We start from the raw sequence: 17535 nt of genomic DNA on the forward strand, positions 1-17535 counted from the left end.
CTGTTATCACTATTTCACCACAATCAGAAATATTTTGCGTACTCTTTTGGAAACTTGTTCAGGTCATATATTTTTATACCCACCACCGACGGATGGGGGTATATTCATTTTGTCATTCCGTTTGCAACACATCGAAATATCCATTTCCGACCCTATAAAGTATATATATTCTTGATCAGCGTAAAAATCTAAGACGATCTAGACATGTCCGTCCGTCTGTCTGTTGAAATCACGCTACAGTCTTCAAAAATATAGATATTGAGCTGAAACTTTGCACAAATTTTTTTTTTTGTCCATAAACAAGTTAAGTTCGAAGATGGGCTATATCGGACTATATCTTGATATTGCCCCCATATAGACCGATCCGCCGATTTAGGGTCTTAGGCCAATAAAAGCCACATTTATTATCCGATTTTGCTGAAATTTGGGACAGTGAGTTGTCTTAGGGCTTTCGATATCCTTCGTCAATTTGGCTCAGATCGGTTCACATTTGGATATAGCTGCCATACAGACCGATCCTCCGATTTAGGGTCATAGGCCCATAAAAGCTGCATTTATTATCCGATTTTGCTCAAATTTGGGACAGTGCGCTGTCTTAGGCCCTCCGATGTCCTCCGTCAATTTGACTCAGATCGGTATAGATTTGGATATAGCTGCCATATACAGTGTGGCTGATGAATATTGCTACAATGATGAATATTGCTACATTTTTTTTTCGGTGTATGGAATACATTTTTCTTTTATTCATGTTAAATTAAATTATTAAATTAATTATTAAATTATTATTAATTAAATTAATTAATTAATTAATTAAATTAATTATTAAATTATTATTATTAAATAGAAAAAAAGTTATTACATTTTTTTTTGGTAGCGGCTTTCATCAGCCACCCTGTAGACCGATCTTCCGATTTAGGGTCATAGGTCTATAAAAGCCACATTTATTATCCAATTTTGCTGAAATTTGGGACAGTGAGTTTCTTAGACCCTTCGACATCCTCCGTCAATATGACTTAGATCGGTCCAGATTTGGATATAGCTGCCATATAGACCAATCCTCCGATTTGGGGTCTTAGACCCATGAAACACGCATTTATTGTCCAATGTCGCTGAAATTTGGGACAGTGAGTTAAGTTAAGCCCCTTGATATACTTCTGCATTATCGCATAGATCGGTCCAAATTTGGATACAGCTGCCATATAGACCGATCTCTCGGTTTTAGGTTTTGGGGCCATAAAAAAAGAATTTATTGTCCGGTGTTGCCGAAATTGTGGACAAAGAGTTAAGTTAAGTACCTCCACATATTTCTGCTATAGGACATAAGGTATGAGTTTTGCACCAGATTTTGACGAAAGGTGGTTTACATATATACCCGAGGTGGTGGGTATCCAAAGTTCGGCCCGGCCGAACTTAACGCCTTCTTACTTGTTAAAATTGCAGTCGACCAGAAAACTTTTTTTGCACTTAAAATCACCTCCATTCATTACTTAAAACACTCACTTGCCTTGCCAAAGCTCAATGCGCTAATTATGTTTTGGCCTTAAGAGAAAAATCCATCAAGTATCAATTTTACACACACACTAACAACATAAACTAAAAACCACCTTAATTTAAATGGTCTTCTCTGGAAGACTATTTAAATTGAGGTGAGGAAAAACTAGAAAATAATTTTCGATTTAAAAAATTCTTACATATTTTCGAAAAAATACTGGCTTGTACATTAATATAAGTACTTGTTCATGTATTCTAAGTTCGATACATTAATAGTAGGTAAAAATAAATTATGAATAGAATTATGAAAAAATTGCGTTATTTTTTTCTTTCTGTGTATCTGGGTATGGACCAATCTCCCTATAAAAAGAGGCTTTATTTTGGATTTCGACCGTACTTAATACGTTTGTACGTTACATTATCCTTGGAATCGTTTCTATTCGTATATCCTTTCTATTAAAAAATTTAAACAAGACATTTCTTTAAAATTTTCGTATATTTTCTTATAATATCATGTACGTGATACGAGTTTGTTTAGTTTATAAATAAAAATAAAATAAATTTTGGTATAAAGTCTAAGGCTGAAATTTTGAATTCCCATTCACAACAAGGACATCGCGACTATAGATACTGAGATACAAACATCAAACGGAAGTGGTGATTAGTAACCTAAGCACCCTCTTCATAAGCACTAAGAGTACAATCGCACATGTACCTATACATCCATATATACATGTAATACTACAACTACATAATAATCGCTACAGCTATCTTAAACTACTGTCTCGTCTCCTTAGAAGTTAATAAAATGGATGTGGCAAGATAATTTCAACTTTTGTCTACGGTTTGTCTTTCAACGTTCAGACACGTTTGGAGATCTTAACACGAAGACCATCTTTGGGCCGCAAAATTAATTCACCCAAGAGTGTCAGATCTTCGCGGCGGTCAACAGCTTCGATTTTGTATTTGCGCAATACTGTGGATATGACGGCTTTCTCTTCCAAAATGGCGAATTTCTGACCAATGCAATTGCGGGGACCTGCACTGAAGGGAATATAGGCGAAGGGGTGGCGACCCGCACAGTTCTCGGGTAAAAAGTTGTCAGGATTGAATTGTTCGGGTTTGGGAAAGATACGGGGATTGCGATGCAACATATAGGTCATGATGATGGCGGTGGTACCAGCTGGGATGGTGTAATTAGCTTTTGTAGGGAAAACAGAAAAAAATGGTGGGTGTATAACAAATTCCATTTAGCTGCTGGTAACTCTAATACTTACCAATTTGCACATCTTCGTTGATTGAACGACCCATCATTGGCACGGAGGGGAACAAGCGCAAGGCGTCCTTAATGCAGCATTCCAAGTAACGCATATCCATGAGATTTTTCATGGTGGCTGGGGTCTCACGATCATCGCCGAAAATCGATTCCAGTTCATCAACCACGCGTTGCTGATATTCTGGATGAGATCCCAATAGGAACAAAGTCCAAGAGATGGCAGCTGAAGTTGTATCGTGTCCCTCAAACATGAAGGTATCGACTTCCTCACGAATATCAGAATTCGACAATCTAGCACCCTCGTTTGAGTATTCTATCAATAGATCCAAAAAGGCCAAACGCTTCTTTTTGCCCAGATCATCATAGGCATCAGCCACACTCTCCAAATTGTTGTTGTTCATAAGATTTTCACGCAGTTCGGCTTTGCGTTCGCGAATCACTCTGTTGGAGAATCCGTGCAGGGTGTTGATGTAGCTGGTGTGGCGTTTGGAGTCTTCTGTCATTCGGAATATAAAATCAGGGTGAAGCCACAATTTGGACTGGCGACTTTGAACAACCTCGCCAATTCTGTGGAAAAAACAATTTTTGCCAATAATCAGTAAAGTTTGTTCAATAAATGCAACCGATTTCAAACAAAAATTAATATTTTCGAATCTTTTTTGGAAAAAAATTTATTCAGTTTTAAAAAACGGCCCTTACTTTATCAAAAGTGGGCCAATGATTAAAAAAACGAAAATCAGCGAGACTCAGTAAGGGGATACCCACCAATGAAAAATGTTTTTGAAGTTCTCAGCAGGATTCGAAACTTGGCCTTCAGCGTTAGAGGCCGATATGCTAACCCATGCGCTACGGCTAAATGTAATATTTAGAATTAAGTTAATAACATAGTGGAACACAACAAAAAATAACTGGAAAATGGCACAGATTATGACAGCGGAGACAACAAGAGAAAACACGCATATTAGGGTTTTAAAAATTTACATAGAGAAGTAACAGCCCGCCCGAACTTATCACCTAAACAAGTAAAAGCGTGGTAAGTTCGGCCGGACCGAATCTTTTATACACTCCACCATGGATCGCATTTTTCAAGTTCATTGACAACTTTCAATGATATTTTGACTTTCATTTTAGATTTTTGTCTTTAATAATAAGACGCGCGTCAAGAATCTATTAACTATTTAAATTAACACAAAAAACAAACTTTAATTCAAAGAAAATATCCTTCACTAAAGGAAACGTTTCCTAAAAAAGTTGGAAAAATTTATAAACCGATCCCCGCAATTATCCACCGATTCGGCGATTATGACCTCTATTACCTAATATGGCTACCATATAAACCGATCTCCACGTTATATTTCTTGGACAGCTTGAGGGCTCGATTCCTATCCGATTTGGCTCAAATTTCGCACGATGAATTCCATTAAAACATGGTTTGAAACTGCCCATAGCCTGATATGCCTCTTATAGAAACTGATTTTTCGATGATACTTCTTCAGTCTTTAGAGAGTTGAACTCGAATCCAATTTATGTAAGATTTTGCATAGTGATTTCTGCTATTAACGCCAATATCTAAACAAAGTATGGCGCAAATCAGTCCATAGCCCGATAAAATCCTATATATTAGCCGATCTCTCGATTTAATTTCTTGTGCAGCCACACCAAGCAATTCTAATTCAAAAACAAGTAAGGAAGATCAAAAGTCAGGCGGTACTGTATTGCACCTACCCCATATATGTTTTTTGTTTTTCACTGTTTTTTTTTTTCACTGTCAAACATCTTCAGTTTGGTCTATAATTTAACCATGAATCGTTTTACAAACAAACAACGCTTGAAAATATTGGATTTTATTATCAAAATGCGTGCGTGTTAAAAAAGGCCATCGCGCGCTACTTCCGAAGCTCCGACAAAGCTCATTTTTGGCTCAATGGGCACGTTAATTAGCAGAACTGTCGGTTTTCAAATGAAGATCAGCCAGAAGCATTGCAAGAGCTACCAATGCATCCAAAAAATGTCAACGTTTATTGCGGTATATGGGCTGGTCACATCATTGGATCGTACTTCTTAGAAGATGGCGCTAACCGTGACGTAACTGTGGGTGGTGAGCGGTGAGCGCTATCGTGAGATTATATCCAACTTTTTTTTGCCCAAAATGCAAGAGCTTGACTTGTATAACATGTGGTTTTAACAAGACGTTGCCACATGCTTACAATGGACTTATTGAGATGCGAATTCGGTGAACATTTTATTTCACGTTCGAGACCGGCCAATTGACCGCCTAGATCGTGTGATTTAATGCCTTTAGACTATTTTTTGTAGGGCTATGTTAAAGCTCATGTCTATACAGACAAGCCCGTTTCAATTGACGCATTGGATTACAAAATTGAAGCATTTATTCGTGAGATACCGGCGGAAATGTTAGAAAGAGTATGACAAAATTAGACTAAACGGATGGACAATTTGAGGCGCAGTCACGGTCAACATTTGCATGAAATAATCTTCAAACATTCAATTATATGAACCATACTATCGATTCAAATAATGATTTCAAACATTTTTCTGAATTTTATGTGTTTTTTTAACTTTCCTATAGCTCTTAAAAAATCACCCCTTATCTAATTCTGAAATGATTTTGATGGGCTTTGGCAGAGGAACAAAAGTGTAAAAACTATGGCTGTGTATGTATAAACCTGGTCTGAATCGATCTTAACAGAAATGTCAACTGTCATAAGATAATGGTATATATGAAACTTCGTCAGGTTCGGTTGAAAATGTACCTCATTATAGCAATATTTCTCATATGTGGGAGTTATTACTAAATTCGAACAAAATTCGTATACATATTAAAGGCCATCGAAAAAGACACCGCAAATTTTTAAAAAATCGGTTGATAATGCGCTGACAAAGGTGTTACACATCGGAAGAACATATATTTGAGAGCATTTCTAAATCGGAACCGATTTCTTTCCTCTAGGCCAAAAAGATGCCTATGCAAATTTGGAAATTATCCGATGAAAATTGCGATATTTACATACAATTATCATGAACAGACAGACAGATGTATAGCTAAATGGAATCAGAAAGTGATTCTGAGTCGATCTTCCTTCACTTAATAATGATACCCTGTACCAGGGATCCGGAGCGGGTACCATTTTTCCGCTCTGCTCCGGCAACAATTTTTCCCACCACTCCACGCTCCGCTCCGGTAAATTTTGTTTTCGTAAAAATTTACTATTTATTTTTCAATTTTCTTCTTACACACTCATAAAAGTGGAATATTAATTTTGTTCTCTCGTTTACAAAATCTGGCAGTATTCACCTTCGATTATATGTATTCTTGATAGTCATCTACATTGCACCATTTCTTTATATTGTGTCAAATATACCTCTTTTAACCCGCTACTTACAGATGGTGTATACTTATCTCATTTCGTTTATAGAGCTTCGAAATATAAACCAGCGACTCAATAAAAATATATACAATACTTTCTTGGTTGACTTGAAGTCGTTCAAGCCATGTCTGTGCAATCGGTCGCTCCGTCCCTCTGTCTGTGGAAATCACGATAGCGTGTAGACGAAGAAAGCAATTTGCTTGAAATTGTTCACCAATGATCATAAATGAGCCAAATCGGTCGGTGTAAAAGTATGATGAAACCTATTTTAAAGCACCTAGTACAAATAGTCAAAAATGACGTACAGCGATCAATCAAGTATATGTCACTGTGAAGCGACTAAACATGCAATTTATTCATAGCTCCCCCATTTCATATTTCACAGAAGTGGTTAAACTCAGCATTGTCATTCTATTCTACGTTATTGCTTTGCTATTCTAAATACGTTACTTTCCAAGATGTAGAAAAGAACAAAATTGTTCACTTTGGAAGTATATAAAATGCTGTTCTTTTAGAATAATTTCCAAATTTTTTGATGGGTATGTTGTTTCGTTATGATTTTGTGTTCGCTGCACCACTCCTGTGCTACAGGGTATAATAACTTTATGAATTTGTCTGTGAAATACCCTGCGGTACAGGGTTTTCTCACTTTATGAATTTGTCTATTAAATTGAAAAAAAAAAAAAAAGGATTAACCTATTCCGATTGATGCAGAATCATTTCCTGATTCGATTTGGCCACTTCCGTCTGTCTGTCCGTTAGCATATCTGTCTAGATTAATTTGTGAACAAAGTTCAAATTGCAATTATGATCTGATTTTTTTTTAATTGGGGTAGATGGCGCTATCTGAGATGATATGCAAAATTTCAGGGCCCTAGAAGTCCTGGACCCTGATGAATGGCGCAAAACATTTTTTGCATTTAATTAGGGACCGTTTGGGGCAATAAAAATATGTTATTAAGTTGAAGGTCTCAGCTTTGTGTTTTGATAACTCGCATGGTTTTTCAATCTTTTTTTGTGAAAAAAATGCCAATATTGTAATTCACATATCTACTTCAAGAGCCAGCAAAATTTATTAAAAATTACATTTAAAACATTTACATTAATTACATCCTCTTTATAGTACAACAAGAAAACTGAGAGGGTTAGGTCAAATTTTCATAATTGAGACGAAACAATGAAATTACCTTTTTTGATGAAAAATTTCCAAAAATTTAATTTAATTTTTTCCCCATCCCACTGTGTGTCGTTCGGGAACTAAACATACGCTATCAATGGTTTAAGAATGGCCCGTCTGAACTTAAGACGCGTTTACTTGTCATAATTCGAATTGAACGTCTGCCCGATTAATGTAATTATACCAATCACCACTACTGGTATACAGTGTGGTAATTATAAATTTTTGAATTTTTTTGTACCACCAGAATAAGTATATGAACCCAAGTCCGTCTATCTGCCCATCTAATACGACAGACGAAACCTTTTAAAATTGGTATAAATTGGTTCTCAAATATATGTTTTCCATAACGATTTAACAAAAGTTAACCTTATAGTTATCTCTTGTTAACTTAATAATCTTAATTTTTTTTAATTCACCAAACGAACAATTTTTTTTTTAAATTTTTATCTGAGCTGAGTGATTTTTAGATCAGAAAATGCCTCGCTCCGAGTCCTAAAAGTTTCGCTTCCGCTCCGGCAAATATAGGCCTGCTGCGCTCCGCTGCAAATCCCTGTCCTGTACCACAGTAGTGGCTCATGGTAAAATAATCCATCGGATTTCTTGTTTGTACGTCCCATTATCCTTTGGTAAAGAAAAACCGAGTAAAGAATAAGATTGCGAGATGAGAATAAGATTGCGAGATGAGAATAAGATTCCGGCCGAATAAAAACGCTTTTACTCATTATATCCGATGCTTAACAAAATGCTTGTTTACCCAAACCGAATTAAATCAAGGTTTTTTGCCGGTTGTGCTGTATAAGGCTGGATGTTAAAGAAACGAACGGTCAGTCAAATCGAAAATAATGGCCTATTGTTAAAAATAAATCGGCAAATAAAAACAATTTTATACCATTTAAACATACGCCTGGACTAATTTCCAAAGCAATATTTCACCCATGCTTTAGTTACAATAAATTCTTACTAATTTTTTTCATATCGGTTTCTAATAAGAACTTTTCAGGTAGAATAAGGAGGCGTCGGAAAATAAAAGTTATCATCAGGTTGCTCTAAGTCATGGATCATTAATGGACTAAGTCTACACCACAAGGCCAGTGGACAGGATTAGCCCATTTCGCAGCAAGTAAGAGCGTTGCAATGTTTCAGCATATGTCGGGGGAAAACATCTCTATTAACTTGTGTTTCTGAAAAATTTATCTTTTAACTTTTGATAGGAATATTATCTGGTAACTTCAATTTTACATCACTAATATGGCATATGATAAGGGGAAAACCATATCCCCGCAGACAATAATAACAAGAATAAACTATAGATACGATTTTTTCGATCACACAGCTTTTGTGCTTATGATCTGATGGAGAGGAGGAAAACCCTGCAATTCTTTAGCCTACTTCTTTTCAAGTAGTAGTAGCCGTCTAAGAAAACCCCTCAATAAAGCAATAAAAGCCCGATCTAACTTATTTCGGTTTAATTCGCCAAAAATATGTTTCTAGCAATTTGCATTTGATTTACATCTCTGTAGCTTCAAAATCAAAGCCGGGAACCCAACAATTTCTCATAAATTCTGGCACTCAGCGCAAATAAAACAATTTTATACGCCACGCCTCTAATATCTTTACAATATTATAAGTAAGAACAAAATCAAAGTGTATGGAAAGACCCTAAGTGAAGCGCTTTATATGTAGAGTTTGTTCGTACTCGTTCATTTTATTGTTTGCTTCAAAGCATTCGACAAAATTACTTCCTCTCCATTTTGGAGGGAATGCAAATCAAAATCCATGGAAGTGTTGAAAACTCTGACGCCATAATGAAAACTTCCGTTAGTGGTGTTTAAGTTTTGACTGCGTTTTATTGTCATTTGCTGCTGGATACTTACCCATAAACAGCCTTAACGTAATCGGATTCACTGTTACTTTGGGCATAAATGCTGCGACCCATGGCAGTTTCTGAAATAGACCGAGAAGACATAAATTTTTTCGAAGCACACCAAATCTCTGGTTATATGAACGGCTACTAATAAGTACAAGTGACCAATGTCTCATTAAAAGTCATCATCATTGCCTTTGTGGCGATGATGGAAACGATCATTATCTAACTCATGAGATTGCCCTTGTCATTCATCCGGAATCATACTTACCACAGACAATATCCAAGGTGCACAATGTAACGTATGGGAACAAATTGAAAGATTCGCTGCATAATTCACGTTCGAGTTTGCCGGACAATATCGCACTTTGCTCATTGAAAACATCGATGAAGTCATCCAGGATTTTGAAGTGGAAAGCAGGTGTCAAAATCTAAAACGGGGATACATGTTGATTAAATATTCTGGAAAATCCACATTCAAGAAATTTCATGTACCTTTCTTCTGGAGTGCCATTTACGACCAAAACTTGTCAAAAGTCCAGTACCCAACCAGGGTTGCAAGTAGTCGTAATCACCACTTTTGTCAGTAAATTTTTGACTGTTTAGAATGGGCTATTTAAGAACAATACAATACTGGTATTAGTGTTGGATGAAATGAAGTTGGAAAATATTATCTAATTATTTGTGCAAGAATATTAAAATCTCCAAGACTGGCGTCAAACTGGCTAAAACCTTAATGTAATTAAAAGCAATGTAAATATCAAATTTTTTCTGATGGTCTCGCCAGGATTCGAACCCATGCGTTCAGCGTCATAAGCTGAAATGCTAAGCTCTGCGCTACGGTGGCCTCCGAATATCATGTACAACTCTTTAAAAATCCAATGGTTTATATGAAAATTTATGTTATTCGATTTCTGAAGTTTATTTGTTATCTTCATTCAAATAGTTTTAATTGAGAAATCGTGAAAACCAAGAATACTTAAAACTGCAACTAAGTGTAATTGGAAATGACGCTAATATTCACACCATTTATGACTAAGCTCAGACTTCAACAATAGAGGTTAGTCACTTTTTATACCCACCACCGAGGGATGGGGTATATTCATTTTGTCGTTCCCTTTGCAACACATCGAAATATCCATTTCTATCCCTATAAAGTATATATATTCTTGATCAGCGTAAAAATCTAAGACGATCTGATGATCGTCTATCCGTCTGTTTGTTGAAATCACGCTACAGTGTTTAACAAGTAAGAGCGAGCTAAGTTCGGCCGCGCCGAATCTTATCGAGATTCGAGATCTATGCGCGGTATCTCTTTTTAGACAAACATAGAATATTGAATAAGAACTGTTATCCTATTAAAGCTATATCAAGTTATAGTCCGATTCGGACCATAAATGAATGCTGATTGACATTGTAGAAGTCATTGTGTAATACTTCAGTTCATTCGGATAAAAATTGCGCCTTGTAGGGGCTCAAGAAGCAAAATCGGGAGATAGGTTAATATGGGAGCTGTGTCAAGCTATTGATCGATTCAGACCATACTAGACACGTATGTTGAAGGTCATGAGAGAAGCCCTTGTACAAAATTTCAGCCAAATCGGATGAGAATTGCGCCCTCTAGAGGTTCAAGAAGTCAAGATCCCAGATCGGTTTATATGACAGCTATATCAGGTTCTATATCGATTTACGCCATACTTAGCACAGTTGTTGAAAGTAATACCAAAACACTACGTGCAAAATTTCATTTAAATCGGACGATAATTGCGCCCTCTAGAGGCTCAAGAAGTCAAGACCCCAGATCGGTTTATATGACAGCTATACCAGATTATGGACCGATTTGAACCATACTTGGCACAATTGTTGGATATCATGACAAAATACGTCGTGCAAAATTTTATTCCAATCGGATAAGATTTGCGCCTTCTAGAGGTTTAAGAAGTCAAGACCAAAGATCGGTTTATATGGCAGCTATATCAGGTTATGGACCGATTTAACCATACTTAGCACAATTGTTGGATATCATAACAAAATACGTCGTGCAAAATTTCATTCTAATCGGATAAGAATTGCGCACGCTAGAGGCTCAAGAATTCAAGACCCAAAATCGGTTTATATGGCAGCTATATCAAAACATGGACCGATATGGCCCATTTACAATACCAACCGACCTACACTAATAAGAAGTATTTGTGCAAAATTTCAAGCGGCTAGCTCTACTCCTTCGGAAGTTAGCGTGCTTTCGACAGACAGACGGACGGACGGACAGACGGACCGACATGGCTAGATCGACATAAAATTTCGCGACGATCAAGAATATATATACTTTATGGGGTCTCAGACGAATATTTCGAGTAGTTACAAACAGAATGACGAAATTAGTATACCTATGGTGGAGGGTATAAAAACAGAGATATTGAGCTGAAACTTTGCACAGATTCTAGTGTTGTTCATAGGCAGTTTAATTTCCAAAATGTTAGGCCTCTCTACATCCTTGGTTAATTTGGCCCAGGTCGGTCCAGGTTTGGATATAGCTGTCATATAGACCGATCTCTGGATTTAAGGTCTTGGGCTCATAATATACGCATTTTTTGTCTGATTTCGCAGAAACTTGGTATAGTGAGTTGTGTTAGGCTGCTCGACATTCCCATTCAATACGGCTCAGATCAGTCTAGATTTTGATATAACTGCCATAAGGCTTTAAACCCATAAAAGAGAGTTTATTAACCGATTTTGGTGATATAAGGCACAATTGAGTTGCGCTATACTCTCGACATTCGTACCGAGAATGGTGAAGATCGGGCTATATGTACCGATCTCCGGATTTAAGTTCTTGGGACAATAAAATCACGTTTATTACTCGGAGACCTCTTCCTTTCAGGTTTCCTGTCGTCGCCTCGATTATACCGTGATGGTTTGAAGTGCTCCCATCCTTAATCCATTCTCCCATCGCCTTAAGTCTCATAGACGCAGTGGCTGCCTTACACTTAATCTGTATGTCAATGTGTCGGATATCTAGAATAGTCTCCAGTGACCTAGTCAAGAAAACGTGTTCTCTGTTGTATGGTCCTTATGTTGCACTTTTTCTCCATAGCTGTCAACTAAACTACTGAGAAGTAAGTAAGTATTGGTCTTATCACGCTCCTGTAGAGCCAGTAGACTATTCTTGGAATCAGGCCTCATATCGAGCCTACGGTCCGTCTACAAAGTGGCCAACATCTGTGAGTATTCTCAGTACGCTCCTGAATGTGACACTTCTAATTAAGTTTCCTATCAAAGACCACTCCTAAGTATTTGACCTTGTCAGATATCAAAATCGTTTTATTGAGGAAACGTGGTGCGTCAAATCGTCCCACCTTTGTCTTCCTCGTGAACAGGCATATTTCAGTCTTCTCTGGGTTAATATTGAGACCCCTGGGTCCAGCCCAATCATATGCCATATGCAAGACCCTTCCGTCCATTCTGCATAGCTGATTCAGATCCTTACCCCAAAGAAACATTATAACATATGGTTACCCAAAGGAGTGGCGATAAAATGCCCCCTGTGGCATGCGCTGTGCAACTTTTTCCCTTATATTTATGTCATGGGACCCCCAATTTATTCACCTGTTCCTTAGCATATGGTTTATCCAGTCTCTAAGGACCTGGTCCACTCAGTACTTGTCTAAGTATTGGATCAAAGTGTCGGTCCGCATATTATTAAACGCCCCCTCGATATCAATGCAAACCACCAATGGAAAGGTCATGACATGGAAGAATTCTTCTGTTTTATTCACAACCTCATGCAGAGCAGCCTCCACAGGCCTTGCTGGGCTTGGGTATAAACACCACCCTTGCCTCCCGCCAGGCTTTCGGAGTATATTCAAGTGCTATTTACGCTGTGAAAATAGGGGCGCATCTGGTCAGATAGTCGCCCTCCTTTTGTAGTAACGTCGGAAATATTCCATCTGGTTCGCGTGACTAAAATGGTTTGAAGCTCCATAAATGCCGCCTTCGATCAACCTAATTCCAAGATTCCGATGTCTCCGTGAGTCCCGTCGTATCCCGTGGAAAATGCTTTTTCATCAAAAGCCTCAACATGTACTCCGGTTCACTTTGGACATGGGATTTTGAGAGAAAAGTTTTCATCATGGCGGCGTCATTCACGCTATCGAACTCGTCGCAGATAGCATTCTGGAGGCACGTTTTGCCTTTCTGGTAATCTTATTGTATTCCTTGAGCCGTGTGTAGTACACATCCCAATACACTTCCACTTTTTATGACGTGCTCTGTTTAGAAGTCTGCGGACCTCTTTCTCAATGTTGCGAATCTCCTCGGTCATCCAGGGTTTTATCTTCGAAAGACTTCACTAGTGCAGTCGTAATCCTGTTGGTATTGCAGGTCGCAATTCTTATTCAATCGTCCTAAAATTTGGTACAAGCATCTTTCTTGGCATAGATATGAAGCCTTGGATATAGCTCCCATGTATATGTTCATTCCTCCGATTTGGACTAATATTGCAATAACACCGATACTTGTTAACGAGGGATTCGCTTAAGACACTCTTCATTACTGATAAATTTTCTTCGAAAAATTTTTGCACAACGCATTACTCTAACTTTCTCTTCTCAACCAATTATCATTCTTTATTGACTCTTCACATTACTTGAGCATTTCATAGAAATGGGTTCAGAAAAGAAAAAGCTCCCATATAAGTGTATTACCCGATTTTCAATTCTAAAGTTAGCGTGTTTCTTAGCTGAATATCCTAAACTGTTAATAATAATCCTTGACAAATAACCCTTTGACGAAGTGGTCAATTTATATTTTTCAATCCAAAAATCTCTCCCAGATTTTTTAGTAAACTTAGGGACATCCTTCCGTAAGGTGGCCATCTATTGGGTTGCCTAAAAAGTAATTGCGAATTTTTTAAAAGAAAGTAAATGCATTTTTAATAAAACTTAGAATGAACTTTAATCAAATTATAATTGCCATTTTGTTCGATAACCTTTTGCCATCTTCCTGGCAAATTTAGTATTCCACGCTCATAGAACTTCTGGCCTTTATCTGCAAAAAACTGAACCAAGTGCGATGATGAGGCTATCATCATTGCCGAAAGTTTTACCATTTTAGGAGTTCTGCAAAGATCGAAATAAATGGTAGTCTGATGGTGCAAGGGCAGGGCTATATGGTGGATGCATCAAAAGTTCCCAGCCAAGCTCACTCAGTTTTTGGCGAGTGACCAAAGATGTGTGCGGTCTAGCGTTGTCCTGGTGGAATATGACACCTTTACGATTGACCAATTCTGGTCGCTTCTCCTTGATAACTGTATTCAATTTGTCCAATTGCTTACAGTAAACATCCGAATTAATCGTTTGGTTCCTTGGAAGCACCTCAAAATATACCACACCCTTCCAATCCCACCAAACAGACAGCATAACCTTCTTTTGGTGGATATCAGCCTTTGAAGTGGTTTGAGCTGGTTCACCATGCTTTGACCATGATCGTTTTCGACTAACGTTGTTGTAAACAATCCATTTTTCATCTCCAGTTATGATTCGTTTTAAAAACGGATCAAATTCATTGCGTTTAAGGTGCATACCACAAGCGTTGATTCGGTTTGTTAAATGAATTTCTTTCTATACATGTGGTACCCATATTAAAATTGACGCCAAATAAACAAATGTAAACAAAATTTCGCGCACTTTTTTCTAAAGCAAGCTAAAAGTAACAGCTGATAACTGACGGAAGAAAGAATGCAATTACAGAGTCACAAGCCGTTGAAAAAATTGGTCAACGCCGACTATATTACTATTATAAAGGGTGATTTTTTTGAGGTTAGGATTTTCATGCATTAGTATTTGACAGATCACGTGGGATTTCAGACATGGTGTCAAAGAGAAAGATGCTCAGTATGCTTTGACATTTCATCATGAATAGACTTACTAACGAGCAACGCTTGCAAATCATTGAATTTTATTACCAAAATCAGTGTTCGGTTCGAAATGTGTTCAAATTTTGACAAATTTTGTTCAGCGATGAGGCTCATTTCTGGTTGAATGGCTACGTAAATTGCCGCATTTGGAGTGAAGAGCAACCAGAAGCCGTTCAAGAACTGCCCATGCATCCCGAAAAATGCACTGTTTGGTGTGGTTTGTACGCTGGTGGAATCATTGGACCGTATTTTTTCAAAGATGCTGTTGGACGCAACGTTACGGTGAATGAACACATTTCGAACCGAACACTGATTTTGGTAATAAAATTCAATGATTTGCAAGCGTTGCTCGTTAGTAAGTCTATTCATGATGAAATGTCAAAGCATACTGAGCATCTTTCTCTTTGACACCATGTCTGAAATCCCACGTGATCTGTCAAATACTAATGCATGAAAATCCTAACCTCAAAAAAATCACCCTTTATTACCGACAATTACTTTTTGGGCAACCCAATATATAGGATGCCACCGAAGCGCCGAGATTTGCATGTCCGCCTGTGACGCCAAACGCCTCGTTGCGAAATCTGATGGGAACACCAGAAAATTTTTCAGCGATTGTTATCCGCTCTTAATTCTGGCGACATTTCTGATTAATTGTACCATTTACAAAAACCCCTCCTCACTGCGTCACGCCGTTCGGACTCGACTATAAAAAGGAAGTCCCTTATCATTGAGTTTAAACTCGAATCGGACAGCACTTATTGATTTGTGAGAAGTTTGTCCCTGTTCCTTAATGGAATGTTTTCCCGAATAAACTTCTTGCGTTGATAAATGATGCCATTTTATTGAATTTCGACAAAATATGGATAAGACACATATATGCATAACAGTGGTGCTGGATGCTCAAAGTTCGGCCCGACCACACTTAATGCGAATTTACTTACTTCAACAGTCTCAGGATCGAATAACATAACATATGGTGTTGGTCCTTGCCAAACTTTATTAATTCCAACACGTGATCCCCATAATTTCTGCGACCCCATAACTCTAGCAAATAGTTCTGCAATGAAAATAAAAAAAAATCAAAAGTTATATAACGAATATTACAATTAAACTTGGAAAAATTCTTTAGTATTAGAAACGTTAAGAAAATGTTGGTCAATTTGAATCAAGCATATGATTAACAATAAAAAAGACAGTATCACATAGAAATGTGTAGTTATCTTAAACACTGCAATAGAATGGCAAAGCCAAAATAGCAGTTCAATTATATTGTAAGTTAGAACTATTAGAAATCCATTAAACAATTCACTGAAAAGTAAATTATTGTATCAATCTTACTAGCCTTTAAACTAAAATTCATAAAAATCAAATGAATATTTCCAAATTTTATCAAACATTTCCCTCCAATAATATGACATTTTATTGCTTGCATTATAAATGGCAAGCCTAAGTACACATAGGGATGATATAAAATTGGGGTTTTGTCGTTATAACTCGTATCGTTTCCCATGTGTGACTGTTTGCTCATGTTGCTTAAACAATATCGATGTCGAAGAACTCCCATACAAAAACAACTTTCTTATACAACATTAGAGTAGAAAATAATGGATTTTGTGCTAGCAGCTTATCTTCAAGAGCAATATCTTAGGGCAATGAGGCCAAAAATACACTTTTGTGAAAAATAAAATTCAAATTGAAAATATCATAAAACCAAAACTACTTAAGATATCGTTATAATTTTTCACAAATTTGTAAGTGAATGTCTTTTTAAAAAAAATGACTAAAAGTTTTGGCCACATTTCTTGATGAACACACCCAAAATACCCACACTGCGGAAAGATGTTTGCCAAATTGACATTTTTTAGTAAAATGTAGAGACCTTAATTCTTGTATGGTTTAAAAAAATTTTATGCATGGAATTAGTTATTACTTGGGGCAATAAAAATATGTTACAAAGTTGGGGGTCTCAGCTTTGCGTTTTGAGAACTTCAAGGATTTTCCCAGTTTTTTTTTGTTAAAAAATTTCAAAAGTGTACTTCGCAGATCTCCTACTAGAGTTAACACAATTTATAAAAATTATACTTAAAACGCATCTACATTTAGTCTTCCAATATATAGAGACAAAACAATGAAATTAAATTTTTTTCCGAAAAATGCCAAACATTGACTTGTTCACATTTTTTATGATTAGTAACTCGCATAACTTTCGACTAAAGAATCGGACCTTAGCATATATCGCGACAAAAAAAAAGAAAATTGTATAAGCTTTCCAAACCAGTTAAAAAATTTGAAATCGGTTCAGAAATGCTTTCACAAGCACCCTGCGAAAATTTAAAAAAAAAAATTGTTAGTCAAATTTTTTGGTCACTATAAAAGATATCCCGCACATTTTGGCCTGTTTTCTGTAGGGCTTTTGAA

General features: G+C 36.9%; 1 protein-coding gene across 1 annotated transcript in view; it reads right to left on the reverse strand.

The window, feature by feature from the left end:
- Positions 1–2217: 2217 nt before the first annotated feature.
- Positions 2218–17535, reverse strand: part of LOC106096069 (cytochrome P450 4c3) — a 74892-nt gene continuing 59574 nt past the window's right edge. The window contains exons 2-7 of the mRNA XM_013263615.2: positions 16059–16174; positions 9696–9812; positions 9472–9631; positions 9211–9280; positions 2769–3334; positions 2218–2692 (exon numbers count right to left, since the gene is read on the reverse strand). Coding sequence (XP_013119069.1) covers positions 2352–2692; positions 2769–3334; positions 9211–9280; positions 9472–9631; positions 9696–9812; positions 16059–16174 — 1370 coding nt within the window. The 3' untranslated portion in view covers positions 2218–2351. The remainder of the gene's footprint in view (positions 2693–2768; positions 3335–9210; positions 9281–9471; positions 9632–9695; positions 9813–16058; positions 16175–17535) is intronic.

Source organism: Stomoxys calcitrans, chromosome 2 (assembly GCF_963082655.1).
Source record: "Stomoxys calcitrans chromosome 2, idStoCalc2.1, whole genome shotgun sequence".
Classification (NCBI taxonomy): domain Eukaryota; kingdom Metazoa; phylum Arthropoda; class Insecta; order Diptera; family Muscidae; genus Stomoxys; species Stomoxys calcitrans.